This window comes from Martes martes (genome assembly GCF_963455335.1).
Source record: "Martes martes genome assembly, chromosome: 6".
NCBI lineage: Eukaryota > Metazoa > Chordata > Mammalia > Carnivora > Mustelidae > Martes > Martes martes.
This window is the reverse complement of record NC_137893.1, coordinates 64,758,860-64,775,041: the sequence shown is the minus strand read 5'-3', so window position 1 is coordinate 64,775,041 and position 16,182 is coordinate 64,758,860. Positions and strand designations below refer to the sequence as shown.

General features: G+C 39.9%; 1 protein-coding gene across 1 annotated transcript in view; it reads right to left on the bottom strand.

The window, feature by feature from the left end:
- The window catches only part of MAP3K5 (mitogen-activated protein kinase kinase kinase 5), a 198,033-nt gene that overhangs the window by 56,033 nt on the left and 125,818 nt on the right, over positions 1-16,182 (bottom strand). The window contains exons 13-14 of the mRNA XM_080806936.1: positions 14,713-14,808; positions 11,892-11,973 (exon numbers count right to left, since the gene is read on the bottom strand). Of these exons, the coding sequence (XP_080663062.1) occupies positions 11,892-11,973; positions 14,713-14,808 (178 nt within the window). The remainder of the gene's footprint in view (positions 1-11,891; positions 11,974-14,712; positions 14,809-16,182) is intronic.

The following is a 16,182-nucleotide window of genomic DNA, read 5'->3' as shown; positions in this document are numbered from 1 at the left end:
TGGACTGTTGTATTTTCATTTTCATTTGTCTCCATGCATTTTTAAATTGTCTTTTCGATTTTTTTTAAATTTTTTAATTAACATGTCATGTATTATTAGCCCCAGGCACCAGGTTTATACACTTCACAGCACTCACCATAGCACACACCCTCCCCAATGTCCATAACCCAGCCACCCTATCCTTCCCCCACCATTCCCCAGCAGTCTCTTCGATTTCTTGATTGAGCCCTTACTGTTCAGTGGCATGTTATTTAGCCTCCATGTACTTGTGTTCTTTCCAGAATTTTTCATGTGATTGATTTCTAGCTTCACACCATTGTGGTCAGAAAAGATGCATGATATGATTTCAATCTTTTTGAATTGATTGAGACTTGTTTTGTGGCTTCATGTGATCTATTCTGGAGAATGTTCTATATGCACTTCAAAAAATAAGTATTCCACGGTTTTGGGATGGGATGTTCTAAATATATGTTAGGTCCATTTGATCCAATGTCTCATGCAAAGCCACTGTGTCCTTGTTGATTTTCTGTCTTGATGATCTATCCACTGAAGTAAGTGGGGGATTAAAGTTCCCTACTATTATTGTATCAATTTCTTCCTTTATGTCTGTTATTAGCTGCTTTATGTATTTAGGTGCTCCAGTGTTGGGTTCATAAATATATGCAATTTTACAACCTCTTGTTGGACTGCTGCCTGTATCATTATGTAGTATCCCCTTTTGTCTCCTTAGTCTTTATTTTAGTCTCTTTTGTTCAATATAAATATTGCTATCCCAGGTTTCTCTTTGGTTCAATTTGCATAGTAAAAGTTTTTCTATCCCCTCATTTTCAGTCTGCAGGTGTCTTTAGGTCTGAAGCGAATCTCTCGTAAGCAGTACATAGATGGGTCTTGCTTTTTTATACAGTCACCCTATGTCTTTTGCTTGGAGCATTTAGTCCATTTATATTCAAAGTAATTTTTGAGCTATGTAATTACTGCCATTTTGTTACTTGTTTTATGGTTGTTTTTGTAGTTCTCTGTCCCTTTCTTCTTTTGTTCTCTTCCCCTGTGGTTTGATAGCCTCCTTTAGCGATATGGTTGGGTTCCTTTCTCTATATTGTTTGTGTATCTATGGCAGGTTTTTGATTTGTGGTTGCCATTAAGTTCATACATACCATCTTATGCACATAGCAATCTATATTATCCACGAAAACAGAAAGTGGGTTCTGGTACTGGCAATATGGCAGACTTGGTATTTAGAAGACTTCCTGCTAAAAACCCCTCCGTAAAATAAAACAGATACACTTTTTCTTTTTTTTAGAGGGATTGAGAGAGACAGCGAGCACTCAAGTGGCAAGGAAAGGGCACGGGGAGTGGGAGAGAGAGAATCTTAAGGAGGCTCCATGCTTAGTGTGGAGCCTGACTCAGGGCTTGATCTCAGGAGCCTGAGATCATGACCTGAGTTAAAATCAAGAGTTGGACACTTGACCAACTGAGGCACCCAGATGCCCCCAAACAGACACACTTTCAAATGCCCAGCAGGGCTTACAAAAAAATAAAGGCTGCCAGGATCTAGAAATAAAGAGAAAGTGGACCACTTGAGAGTAATCATAACTGATGTTCCTGCAGCCCAAGGTGTGGGGATGAAGGCTGGGCTTTCAGTCTCATTAATCTTGGGCAAGGGTTGGCAAATGCTGTCTCCAAAGAGCCAGATATTGAATACTTTAAGATTTGTGGGCCATACAATCTCTGCGGCAACTTCTCAACTCTGCCATGTAGCACAAGCTCAGTCAATACATAAACGGACGGGCATGGCTGCATTCCAATAAAACTTCATTTACTAAGGGTAGTGGCAGGCTGGATTTGACCTTTGGGCTATAGTCTGTCAACCCCTTTTCTAGTACTTTCGTCTTAATACCCATGAAGGGATATGAAACAGGGCCTTGTGCCTATACCAGGTGAAGAGCTGGGCCCTTGAAATCAAGGGTTCTTGAAGGACTGTAATTTGATGAAAGGGTAGATTAGAATAAAGTCAGCCCACTTGCCCACTTCAGTGGGAAACAAAAATACAGCTCATCTGTCTTAAACTAAGCTCTAGGTGGACAAAAACAATACTTTCTGAATACTTTCAACCACAGGCTGATCCTCATGCTGGTTTAGTTCAAATTTACACTTATTAGGATACCATAATTGGTCTTGAGCCTGGGACATCCCTGGAGTGCTAGCAAAAACATTTTAAAGGGAGACTCCCTTAAGATGGACTATGAAGGATTTGTACTCATAATACATCATTGAAATTAAGCTCACAACCCCCAATTTTAAAACACATAAAACATATAAGGAAATAATTCACTGCCCGTGAGTTAGCAGGTTTGAAAAATAGCAGTCTTCCTAAACTTCATAAAGTAAACGACACAAAAACTTTAAAATAAGTACCCTTAACATAAAGATATAAAACAAGAAATCAAAAAGCAGGAGAAAAGGATAAGACATTCTAAAAAATGCCAGGCAGATCTGAGACAGAATCAAACATAACTTCCAGAAACTGAACCCTAAGTAGGAAAAATAAAAAATATATTCACACGCAGACATAGTACAGGGAAATTACAAAACGAAAAGAAAACAGAAGATCAAAAAGGAAGCAGACATTAAAAAGGACAAATTACCTACAAAGGTAGTAATCAGATCACTCTGTAAACTCTCCAGGGTACACACACTTGACTTGAGGGACCATAGCCAAGGAAGATGAGGAAAATGTGGTTTTGTCATTACCAGCTTCAGTTCATTTGTTTCCAACAGGTTTCCAAGCACTGACAGAAGGCAATCAGTTGTATTCCCCTGGGGAAAACTATGCCCAATAGCAAGCTGGGACTGGGTGAGCACTGGCCTCCCTATCATGGACCCTTCTCTGGCTAAGGACAGACACCATGCTCTGGAAGGGACACATCTTACCTTTCCACTGGCAACACTGTACCCAATGTACATAAAAGAATATTCCTGTTCTGGATGTCTCATGTAAGGCTGAAGACTGTCCTAGTCCAGAGCAGAACATCAGGCATGTTTTCAGGGTGAGGGAAGAGGGAGCAGGAATCATTTAGCCATTTCCTCAGACTAGAAGATAACATGGGGCTCCAGCAAAGAGGCAGCAAAAATAGTCCAAAAATTCCACCAGAAAGAGCCTAAGACTCCACACCCAATTCCACCGTGCTGTGCTACACATGCTGGAAATCTACCAGCCAGGACCCAGGTCAGCAGAAGGCAGGGCAGGGACCATCACCAAAGATGCTTATTTTTGCTAGTGTGCCCTATCAAGGGTATAGAAACCTGCACACTGAAACCTAGTACACCTTACATTATTATAATGCTTTATAATTTAAAAGAAAAAAAAACTGTCCATAACCTATCTCATTTGATGGTCACAATAAACCTGTGTCATAGTAGGGAAGATCTATGATTAGCTTCAATTTACAAATGATCAGAAATATCTTTTCCAGTGAATCAATCAGAGCTGTCGTTTATACCCAGCTCATGATTCCTGATTCAGTGTTCTTACCACTCCATTGTTGTAGGGATATTCTTACTTCGTTTCCAAACACCATTACGATAAAGGCATTCCAGTGTGTCATGAATATTCACGGAAACATTCATTCTCTTATTCAAACAGATATCTGGGAGACAGCCGGTGCCCGTCTAAGACTCCATTCTTGCCTTTCCCTTACTCCCCATATCCAACTGATTGGCAAATGCTATCAGGTGTATCTGCTCTTGCCTTCAGTCAGGCCTTCCATGCTTTTCTGCTATACTCATTCTACAGACTCTTAACTGGCTTTCCCTTTTCCCCTCCTCTCCCGTTGGCTGTTCCCCGATCTTTAAGATGGCAGTGAATTTTCCAAAGTCCAAACTTCCAAAGTGAGCTATCCATGTCTGTACCACTGCCTCTGCTTTACTAAAAGGTTTCTCATTACTTTCAGAATCAAAGCCAAACTCCTCAGCATGGGATAAATGCCCTTTGGCTTCTTTGTGCTGCCTCTGTGCCCAACCTTCTCTCTCAACAATCTCCTTCAAAATCTCTCAGTGACGTTCCCGAGATCTTTGTGCCTTTCCACAGGCTGTGTTTTCTACCTAGGTAATTCTGCCTCGTCTTTCAAAACCAAGCTGGAAGAGGCTTTCCTGAACTGCCCACCTGACCCTCAAGAGCTGGGTTACTTTCTGGTCTGATGTGCTTCCAAGGCTTTCTGCCCTTACTCATGCTTTGGTAACCCTTCCTTCTCTTGCTCAGTCTGCATCCCCGTCTGGACTCTGAGCTTTGTGAGAGCTATGATTTATCTTTAATTGCTCTACCTCTAGTCTTGGCAGTATCTGATTTGCAGATGCTCAGTAATTATTTACTTAACTGATTAATCAGGATATAGAAAACTTGAAGAGAACCACTTTTTTTTTTTTTTTTTAATAAACCAGGTGCCAAAACAAAACGTTGAAAATCAGCATCAGTTTATTCTTGGTTGAAAGGAGTTTTGCCACACGGATATTTATACAGTGTGGTGAAGAATATATAAACCTCCATGAGGCTGCCCCAGTTTTAGCTCCCCTCTGGAATCCAAAGCATCAAAAGACTTTTCTCTTTTTGAAAGATTATTTGTTAGGTATGGCAGATGATTCCTGTTGAACAAAGTAGTCACATTAAAATTGAAAGGCCTTTTCATAAAACCAAAGTGACTGACAACCATTCCAGGGAGTAATTGCTACTTCATTTTAAAAATTTCTTTCTATTCTGACCATATAGACATATAAATTGGAAAGGCAGGTTTGAGGAGACTAGCCTGGTCTACAAGTCAAAAAAAGGGGAACAGAGCTGGCCCAGGAAAGAAAAGGTGTGTTAAATTAGAAACATGGAAAATGTTAGGGGTGGAGGAAAGAGTGTTTTAAAAAAATAAAAGGTAAGAATACACTGCTTATATACTCTGCATTCTATTTCTATGGCAATAAGTTAGTGAATTAGATTGTTGCTAAGGGAAACAACTGCATTTCGAAGCAATGATGGGAATACTTCTAGAATCATCCCTCTATTGTTGCCTGCCCAGAACAATCTAAGTCTGGTACTGGAAAGGGAATCAGCGTAGGAAGACAATATTGACAAGGCCAAACAACAGAGTGGTGATTCACTTAGTTCCCGCGCTGTCAAGGGACCTACAGTAACACAGCCAACTTCCAAAGGCCATGCACTTCTGTCTGGGGCTTAATTACATTAGGTGAGTGGTCACCTCAAAGACCCAAAGGATAACTTCATCAATTTTCAGTCTGTATTGCCTTCTTAATATGTAAATGTCAAAAACATTAATAACGATTAGTAACATTAATAAAATGCTAAAAATTCTTAGGTTCAAATAACCAGTTTGATAGATCTCTTCTCCCTCCAGACTTTACTCAGATATCACCTTCTCAATGAGCCTTCCCTTGCTTATTGGTCTAAACTTGCATGCTCTGTTACACTGTAACTTTCTGACCCCTTTCCTACTTAATTTTTCTCCTTAACACTGATCCTTATCAAAAATGCTATGTATTTTACTTATTTATGTTGTTTATTGCTGGTCTTTCACTAGGATATAAGCTCAGTGAAGGCAGGGATTTTTCTCAAATTCTTCTCTGTTGTATCCCCAGCAGCTAGGATAATGACTACCACATAATAGGTGTGAATAAATATTCATTGAGTGAAGTGAATTTATACCTATCAATGTGGTATGAAGATGAGTTTAAGCTGAAAACATGTGAATCAATAGCGGCTGCATTAAAAACCTTTATCTAAAACCTTTTTGGCTGGCTTAAACAAAGCCTCCTGAAAATACTGCTGCCAAAATCCCCTCTCTGGGAGGTTTAGGACCATTCGTACCTAGATGAGATATTACATAAACAAAACCTTGCCAACACGTTCTGTGCCTTCCACTTTTTCCTCATTAGTTTCCCACCGCATGCTTTTCCTTAAAGTCCTATGAAGGACTTTTCTCAAGAGGATAAGCAAAGGTAACTCAAGCTGATCAGAAGCCACTTTAAGTGCTCCCAGATACCTGAATAAACCTTGCCTTTTCTCTTGTTAATCTGTCTTTTGTCAGTTAATTTGCAGGCCCCCAATCACCGGACAGTTGATAGAGGAAAAAGTTTTGTTTTTTTTTCCTTCCCAACAGAAGGAAAGAATGAGTGACAAATTGGTACTCATATCATACAGCACCGTAAGGGATACATTTTCTCAGTGCAGTAAATGTGGGCGTTGAGCTTCAGATATGTGCAAAAATAGAAATGGGATGTTAAAGACAAACAAACCAATGTGCTGATGATTCCAAATTGATTTCAATGAATTCTAAACCATAATTCACTGTTAATGTTTGTGAAGCAAATCATCAGCAAAGGAAATGGTAAGGTATTTCATCATTCTGCAGATGTTTACGTCAGAGGAAAATGTTCCTTTTATCTTGCTTGTCTCCACTTCACCCCTCAAGGGGTCAACTTTCTCCTTCTGCATACTAGAAAGTACACGGTGCACACAGGTGCACAGGGCCAGGCACTATGATTGCTTCAGGTTCAGGTCAGCCATGTGCCCATTTTGATGAAACAGTGATGTACACATGAATATATAAGAAAGAGAGATAAAGAGGAAAAGGATGACAGGAGGGAAGGAAAGAGAGAGAGGCAGAGGTTTGGAGAGGTGGAGTATATGTATGTGTTTGGGAGAGGAGCGAGGAGGGAGACACACCATATTTTGTATTGAGGGCCAAAAGGACCTTGGTAATTTGTGTCTGGCATTTTTTCCTCCAAGGAGATAAAAACAGAAAGAGATGAAAAGAGAATGAGTCAATAATGCCTTGGTTATGATATGCAGCTGGATTATGGTGTTCATTCTTTCATTGACTTAACACTGAACAACTTCTAGGACAGTGTCACAGCACCTACTCTGTCCCTTCCAATCCATAGCCCTCTCCCCCAGTTTGAGATATTATCAAATAATCCTGGCTTTATCACACACCACCTTCGAGCCCTTCCAAGCCTTCTGATCTAATTGAACTACTTTTGCTTGGATGCCTCATACCATGTGAGACAACGTGATTAGAAAGGAAACAGAACCATAGCCTCTGTCCTGGGATGTCTATAGTCTGGCGTGGACTACAAAATTACAATGCAGTGAGAAGAACTGAGGCAGAGGAGGGGGCCTGAAATGCTAGGAGAGCAGAGGAAAGTGAAAGGTGGTGTTGAGAAATGACACTTGACTTGCATCTCAAAAAATGAGGATGCAGTCACCAGGTGGGACAGAGAAGAAAAGGCATGTGGAGTTGGGGATCTACGGATCAAGCCCAGGGGCAAAAAAGCTTGGTCCTCTGCAAAATGGAAGAGTCTGGCAATCCCAGCCCACGAGGTGGAAAGGCAAGGCTATGTTCCAGCCAGAGGGCCAAAACATTGTATCTGAGGAAACCTGCTTCTACAGAGAGTAGCATCAAAGGTTTTTAATGAGGGGAGTTGCAGGATAAAATCGTGTGAGAGATCTCTCTGATGATTACAGAGATGCATACTGATGGCAGGAAAGAGAGGAGGCCACAGGAGCAGTGGTAAAGACCTGAGATGGGGGAATGACAGAGAGGATTAGGTAACTGGGCTGGAGACACGTTGTGATGTGAGGAAGATGAGAGGCAGAACAGGGGTTTCTCCCAGGAGGCTACTGGGTAGATGCCCAAGGTATTAGCAAAACTATGGAAGGCTGAGAACAAAATAGGGACCACAGCTGATACGTATTAGAACTCTTAGAGTTAACGGCAATCCAGTGTTCGATGACTTCAATATAACTTTACCAAACCATTAAATTATTTAAGACGGATTCCTTGCCTTTCCGTGTCAGAGGAAAGTCCTCTGAAAGTGGGACTGATCTATATTTGAAATAACCTTGCATAGTTTGTACTAAGCTTGAAAAACTATGAATTTGAGCTAGGAAAGCATATTTAAGGTGTTCTTGGTCCACTCACACTTGAGGAATCCAATCATTTTAGCCCAGCCAAGACTATGAATTTTGTCCAAAGTTATAAAACTGGCCGTTAGCAAAGTTAGAACGAGAGCCCATGGCTCCTGACTCCCACACAGCAATTTCAGTAGAGTCAGGCTTGATCAGTTGAAGAAGGCGGCAGACCATGACCTGAAGGAGGCTGAATCCCTCCCACAACTGTACTGCTTCAAAGAAACCTTACGAGTCAAATAAAAAGGAAAAGTAGATCTTAATATGGGCTTCAGATTAGAAGTCTGTCAAACATCCAGAAGTCTAGGGATTAGCTTCAAATGTGTAGTTTATAGAACTACGTTGATAGTTGAAATTTGCCAATGTTGACAACACCCTAAGTGAAGTTAACATTAAAGAACGTTTCACCTTTCCAACATTTTAATTTTGCTGTGGGCCTGGCTTCCCAAAGGCTTCAGAATAATTGACACATGCATTGAAACAAGTTTAGTTCTATCCCCAGCTGAGGTGATGATAAGAAAGCAACGATTCTGCATATAAATCTTAATCGTCGTGTAAAGATGGTCTCTAAGTTTACACTATCACGAGTAAGAAGTAGAGGAATTATGTTTTGTGTGTCATTCATGGGCTGATGGTTGAGTCTAGTTTGTGGTAATGAAATTAAAGAATTTTCTTTTTTTTTTTTAAGATTTTATTTATTGATTTGACAGAGAGACAGAGATCACAAGTAGGCAGAGCGGCAGGCAGAGAGAGAGGGGGAAGCAGGCTCTCTGCTGAGCAGAGAGCCCGATGCGGGGCTCGATCCCAGGATCCTGAGATCCTGAACTGAGCTGAAAGCAGAGGCTTTAACCCACTGAGCCACCCAGGCACCCCTAAAGAATTAATTTTCATCAAATATTTAGAACACCAATAAGATCATTTTAAATTAAGAATGTTGAAGGTATATAAGAAATGTAATCATGAAGTTATCAAAAGTTAGGCGAAAATGTAAGGTCAGGCTATTTAGTGACTCATCTCCCCAAGGTGCTCTGGCTACAAAGGGACACTCAGTGAGAGGGAGAGTGAAGACAGTTCCCCATGTTCACAGCCCAGAACATCACCGCAATCTCTGTTCATTACCATTGTGCCCACAGAACACTGCCACCCCACACTCCACCCAACACATGAATGCCAGCAAGGTCACTTCTTGGGGTTTAATGGAAAACTACCCACAACACTTAAAATAAGTATGCTTGAATTCACTATATATGCCATACAGTACACTGGGAATACTGTAGAAGCCATTCTGTGTCTAAGATTTTAAATTATTCTGAGAGCATGCAAAGGACAGAGTGGAAGAGTGTTTTTCTAACATTAAAAGAATAGAATCCCTGCACTTCCTCGAGAGGGGTGAGTTAGGAGCACTTTGATGCATCAGCAATACTGTGTAAGCTGGTTTCTGTGAGGTCTGCCCAGCAACTATAAAACTCTCCGGCTCTTCCTATGGAGAATCCAGAACATTCCCTTCCTTATTTGGTTGGTGACTGTTCTCAGTGCTTGCAGGCGGACTACCTGACCAGAAAGAGCCTCACACAGTCACCCCATTTATTACTGTATCCAGATCAAAGGATCTTGGTTCTGTATCTTTGTGGAAGCTCCTTAAAAAGTGATCTACCTACTTTTTTTTTTTTTTTTTTTTTTTTTTACATTATAGGAAACCGAGTCTTAGAAAAATCAGCTGGCAAAATTTATCACAAATTCTAAGGCTGTTAGACCCGTGTTGTGCTATGAATATGGTTAAAGTGGTTTTTGGAGTAGAGTCCAAACTGTGAATTTAATCAGTTAAGAAGACCACGTTGTCTTATATGGTGACCACAACCTGGCTATGCTCTGTGTATTTTTGGTAAGACGGATTTAGTTCCTTAAAAAAGGGCAGAAAACACAGGATGGCTCTCACTGGTTTAAAAAAGCCAGCATTTTATGACATTGCAGCAGAACTTTATGGATTTTTCCAGTCCACCTACTTCATCATTTTATATTTACTAATAAAAGTATTTCATTTTCATTGTCTTTGCTGCCTTTTACCTTGGTCATTGCTGTGTATCAAGTGACTAAATTTAAACCAAATAAACACAAAGATAATGAAGTCTAGTCAAGGTGCACTGATGTAGGAACCAAGAGATCTAATTCCTAACAAAATCACTTGAATAAGAAAATAAAAGTTGTAAAATATAAAACATATACAAGTAAATATTATCTATTCCTCCTATAGGCAACAAGCTAATGCATGGGGAAAAAAATTTTCCCCCCAAATTAGGTCCTATCATTTTTTTATAACTTTAATGAAAGAGCCTTAGGCTTACCTAGGAACATCAAAGCTAGAGAACTGCTAGTTAATTATAGAACTTAACTCTGGACAGAGTTAACACTTGGTTATTATATTTAAATTCTCCTTCAACTGCTACCCTACGACTTCAGTGTTTTTATAAAGATTCTAATATGTGGGATGACATTATCAAAGTGACCTAATAAATAAGTATGCCAGACAGGCTGGTGCTCTAGCTTCCTCAGTTTCACTTTAACACTAGAAATGACATTTTCAGGATTGCTTGGATTCTGAAATTTTTCTCAAGTCTAGCACTGGGCAGGACTTAGAGAAGAAGCTGGCCTACTGTCACGCCTGGAGGAGGGTCAAGCACGAGGGTCAGCCCTCTTGGGACACTCCACATGGTCCTTACAAAGATGAAAGTCTCTTTATCACTGAGGAGCCACGACAAAAAAAAACGGACACCATCTAGGAATAGGTGTCTGCAGTGTCCTGTGTCCCTGAGGCAGAAGTCAGAGGACTGGGCTTGAGCGGAACAGCATTTCAGGTGACTGTTATTACCTTCTCTCTGTATTCCATTAATCTTCCGTTGGTCCAGGTCCTCTGTGTAGCACACAGAGGAAGGCCATGGCCAGTCGTGCCATTCAGAATTTTCACTGAATTTTGCTTGTTTGAATTGCACATATCTCAGAGGAGCATTAAAAAAATGCGAGGGCACTGTTGCCTGTGTGTGGAGGGTAAATCAGCATCCTCAGAGCTAAAGCACAGTTACTATCACGTAAGCAAAACATAAAAACTCAGTATTCCTAAGTAAGAGTTCTCCAATGTTTGCTTTTTAGCTTTTTTTTTTTTTTAAGATTTATTTATTTGAGAGACAGAGAGCACGCACGGACAAGCCTGCCTCTATGAGCAGGGGGAGGGGCAGAGGGAGAGGGAGACAAGCAGACTCACTGCTGAATGGGGAGCCAGACATGGGGCTCCATCCTAGGACCCTGAGACCATGACCAGAGCCAAAATCAAGAGTTGGGCGCTCAACCTACTGAGCCTCCCAGGCGCCCTTTCAGCTCTTTTTTAAAACAAGGAAATCCAGAAGCTGCCTTCAGCATTAAGGGAGAGCTCACAGACTCTAGCTCCTCACCCCTCACCACCACTTACATGTCCTCCCCCAATGCGTCCCCCAGTAAGACTTTAAATGTTCTTTTTTTTTTAAGCCATAGAGAAGGATGCCTGGGTGGCTCAGTCAGTTAAGTGTCTGCCTTTGGCTCACGTCATGATCCAGGGGTGCTGGGATTGAGCCCTGTGTGGGGCTCCCTGCTCAGTGGGAAACCTACTTCTCTCTCTGTCTGTCCCCCTGCTTGTGGTCTGTCTTTCACACTCTCTCAAATATGTAAATAAAATCTTTAAAAAAATAAGACTCCCTGCCAAGCAGGGAGCCCAATGTGGGACTCTATCCCAGGACCCTGGGATCATGACCTGAGCTGAAGGCAGATGCTCAACCAACCAACCCACCCAGGTGCTCAATAAATAAAATCTTAAAACAAACAAACAAACAAACAAAAACAAAAAAAAAAAACACAGAAAAACTTTGTAAAATGAACATGCAACCAGAGTCATTACCTCCAAGGAGTCACCTTCACAATCACCTTCCTCCGTGCTTCTCCCCTTCTCCTCAGTGATGGTGTTCACCATTTCAAAAAACCTACAAGGAGAGTTGGTATGTGGTCACTCAGAATACATCTGATATTAAATATAAGCAAGTATGTTCCAATGTGACTTCAGAGCCAAAAATGGGAACGAAGAGACTTTCTAAAAAAATCGGGCAATAAACTATCAGTATCAACACAAAAAATAGGATTTTTCAAAAAGAAAAAGACAGGCTGGTAGAATTGTCCAACCTAATGCCTCACCTCAAATAACAGTAATGTAATATAGATTTAGAACAATGAAGCTAGACAAATTCATAGAGATGTGAAGACTGTGGGACTTGGATGTCAGGCCAAGATTGTTAGTATTTGTGTGACTTGAGGCAAGCTCGTCCACCTCTCTGAGCCTCACCCCTTTATCACACAACAGGTTCTATAGCAGTATCTAACTTAAAGGTTGTTAGGAAGACTGCTTGATGTAATACTTGTAAAGTGTTTAACAGAATGCATTTATTAAAATAAGCTACTATCGTTTTGCTGATGGTCATATTATTATTTAAAATGGGAATTAACAAAAATACCCATAATCTGGAATAGTGTCTCTAAATTCTGAGGTGATTATTTGATATAGTGTGGGCCACTACAACATCTGATGTCAGTCATTAAATATTTTGCCTTTACTACCATAAATATGGTGTTCTGTAAACACAATCTGCAAAACACCAATATGAATTAGGAACAGCTGGCTTGTACGTTTGTGAAAGAAGCCACCTCTTTTTTGGTGACATTTTCTTCAGGAACTCTTCTTGTGAAGTTTTTTATTTTCTTCTTCTTCTCCTTTTTTTTTTTTTTTTTCTGTAGACCATTTAAGAGCCAAGAAAAATAGTCACAACAAGAAACAGATTTGCTCCCTGTAACACTAGCTGTGTCTAGTCTATGCAGAGGGATTGCTAACAGTTCATAAACTTAAAGCATGGGAGGCACTATGACTAGAGGCTGATGATCTCACACACAGGTCACACTCTGTATTGCCAGCCGAAGGGAAGAGCAGGTTATGTGGGATAAGAAAAATCTACCTTCTATAACTCAGAACCTTTTTTACTATCTCTGTATCTCTCTCTCTCTCTTTTTTTTTTTTCTGTACCTCTTTTTAATCCATTCATCCATCCAACAAATACTCATCGAGTGTCTACTAGGATAAAAAAACTATTCTGGCCTTTGGAACTGTGACAAGGAACAAAATAGACAAAGCCCATTTGGGAATTTGGAACCTGTCTATGGAGTTTGCACGTGGTGCCTACTTCCCTACTTTTCCTTTCTCTGTATACATTTCTTGGAGGTCACTGACAAGAAAAAGAAGTTCCCAAGTCTGATCAGAGTAACAGTATGCTCTGGGGAAGGTTAAATATCCTGATGAGTTAGAGACAAAGGCAAATTCAACCAAGAGGAAGAAGAAAGTGAAAAACCTAAAAAAAAAAAAAAAATCTGACTTTAAAAACAGACTTAAAGATCTGGGGTAAAGACTTCCATCAGCTGTTCACACAAAGTTTTTATGAACATCTCTAAGCAGAATACAATACAGTGGGATGGGAACACTGTAATTTTTTGGAGCCTGGATTCTAGAGTCCATGTATTTGGTCCAAATCCCAGATGTTCATTTTTTACTATATGTGATTTTAAGTTCATTGAACTGTTTAAGACTCTTTTCAATGAAGATGTTAATATTAGCTACCTAACAGTTTTTATTTGAAGATTAAAGCAGATACTAGATCTGGGGTATGTACTCCATAAATCCTGGCTGTCATTATCATAAAAACAAATCAGTAGCCTTGAGAATTTAAGTAGAAAAGCAGACCATATGTGTGCTAAGAATTATTTCTTATTTCTAAGTCTTTTTCTATATATTTTATAATAATAAAGATAAAACTATAACCATATAGTTCTATAGCTAACTATAGAATTATGGATTTATAATTTTTTTTTACTAAGATAAAAATAACTGTATACTGTAACTAGTATATTAGTCATTTACCATGGGCTCAGATGGTGATTATTCAAATAAAAACAATCCTCAGGAAAATTTTAAGTCTAAGCTGGCTTTTACCTGCACTTTGGTTTCTAAGTTGCTACTCACTTGCCTAGGTATCCACAGTTAGTCACTATGTCCCAAAGGAGTACGAAGTACTTAATTATCAGCTCAAGAGAAATATACCCAGGGAGGTTAACACAAGCATACAGTGCAATGCATGGATTTTTGGACTGTCTTTTATGGGTATAGATCATGGATTTTTGGACTGTCTTTTATGGGTATAGATCAGATCACTGGCTCTTAACTCGAGCTGTTTCCCCACCAGGAAATCCAACATAATTCATCAGGGGTAGGGCCCAGGCACTTGTTAAAATGCACCAGCTGATTCTAATCTGAACCAGAGTTAAGAGCCCCTGTTCAAAGAATTCAAGAATGAAAATTTTGGTAATCATCTATTGCAATAAGTGAGCACTTTAAAAATGAGACATTAACAGTTGGTCATTAACTGGCAGGTCTTTGTTAATGTTTTATCTGTGGAAAAATAAATTATGACTAAGAAAAAGCATGGTTTATTAAAGAGAGCTCTCCCCCCCATTCTCTGATTGTTAAACATACCCCATAATTATAAACTATTAGGCCAAATGAAATATTTATATAACCACACAGCCACAAATTCCTTATAGGAGCTACATGTTCACTCATTAATTAAAAATAATGATCAGGTAAGAACAGTATTTTTTATACCTAAACAATGATGAATACGTACTTTTTACAATGCAGTTCTGTACAGAAATAGATTTGGAAATCGTCAGAATTATGAAGTACGTAAAGAAAACAGCATCGTTCTTCAAATTTAGAAATACTGAAAGAAACAAAAAGAATTATTCAGGGAAACAGCAATACTTCTATGAATGTGCAGTGCAAAACAAATACCTTCTATTTCCAATCTCCATTATGATATCAATGTTGTTTATAACAAAAAGATATAATAAGTAGCACTTGAAAAAGTGATGTTTCCCCCCATACCACAATACTAAAATTACTTAACAGTCTGAGAATTGTGCTCCTACTCATATCTGCGGGTGGGGTCGCTCCGGGGGGCTCTAAGTACACCTCTGCTATGTATCCCTGCAACCGAGCACGGGAAATTGTCCTGCCTGCTACAGCACCACACTGTAATACGGGAGAAAAGGCAGAAGTATGGAGTGGCTGACTGAGCTCCGCGATTCTAGTTCTTTGGCATCTACAGAGCAGCGAAATGTTTCCAAAGCCAGGAAGGCAATGCGGGGAGGCAGTCAAAGCACCTCATGGGTTGTAGAGATTTTAGAGGTGTGAGGAGATGTGGAACGGCACTTGGTTCTGACTCAGCAAGCGATTTTATAGCAACTGAAATAATTTTGAGTCTACCATTCAGGCCATGCTGTTTTATGCCAAAGATTAGCAAATATTTCCTGTAATGGGCCAGAGAGTAAATATTTCAAGTTTGGGTGTTGGAGCAGTCTTAGGCAATACACAAATGAATGAACATGGCTGAGTGCCAATAAAACTTTATTTACAAAAACAGGCAGTGGGCCAGATTTGGCCTGTGGACTCTCCTTTGTCAATCCCTATTTTATGCCTTTGCATCTGCTGTTCCTTCACTTTGGAATGCACATCATTTTTTACTTGTTAAAGAAATTCTATTCCTCATTCAAGGCTCAGCTTAGATCCTACCCTCTTCCTTCCCTACTTCTACTTAAACAGGAAGACTTTCTCTTGCGTCTCTGTTCCTTAAACATAGATCTGTCATTTCTTGGCTCACTGTCAGCTCAGTAATGACTGTACAGTCCTTCCTTGTTAAATGTTCCACTGATGTGTTGTGAGCTCTTTGAGAGTGCGAGTTCATGTCTTAGTCATTGTTGTATTAGCAGAATAGGACTCAACATTTGACATACAGCTGGTGCTCAATACATGCCCGTTGACTGAGCTGAGCAAGCAAGTTCTGAGATGATGCAAGACAAACTGCTGACTCGGGTTTTTGGTGTGGTTTTGGTGTTTTTTTTTGTTTTTTTTTGTTTTTTTGTTTTTTTTTTTTGTGGTTATCTCTTTATAAAGGAGGAAGCCAAGAAAAGTTAGCTCCCTCTGAAGACACACAACTACAGCTTAAGTTTCTCAACATATAAACCAGCAGAAAGCCATCTGGAAGGATTCTACGTATATGGGGCAAGTCACAACAAAAGTTTATGGAGTGATGCCA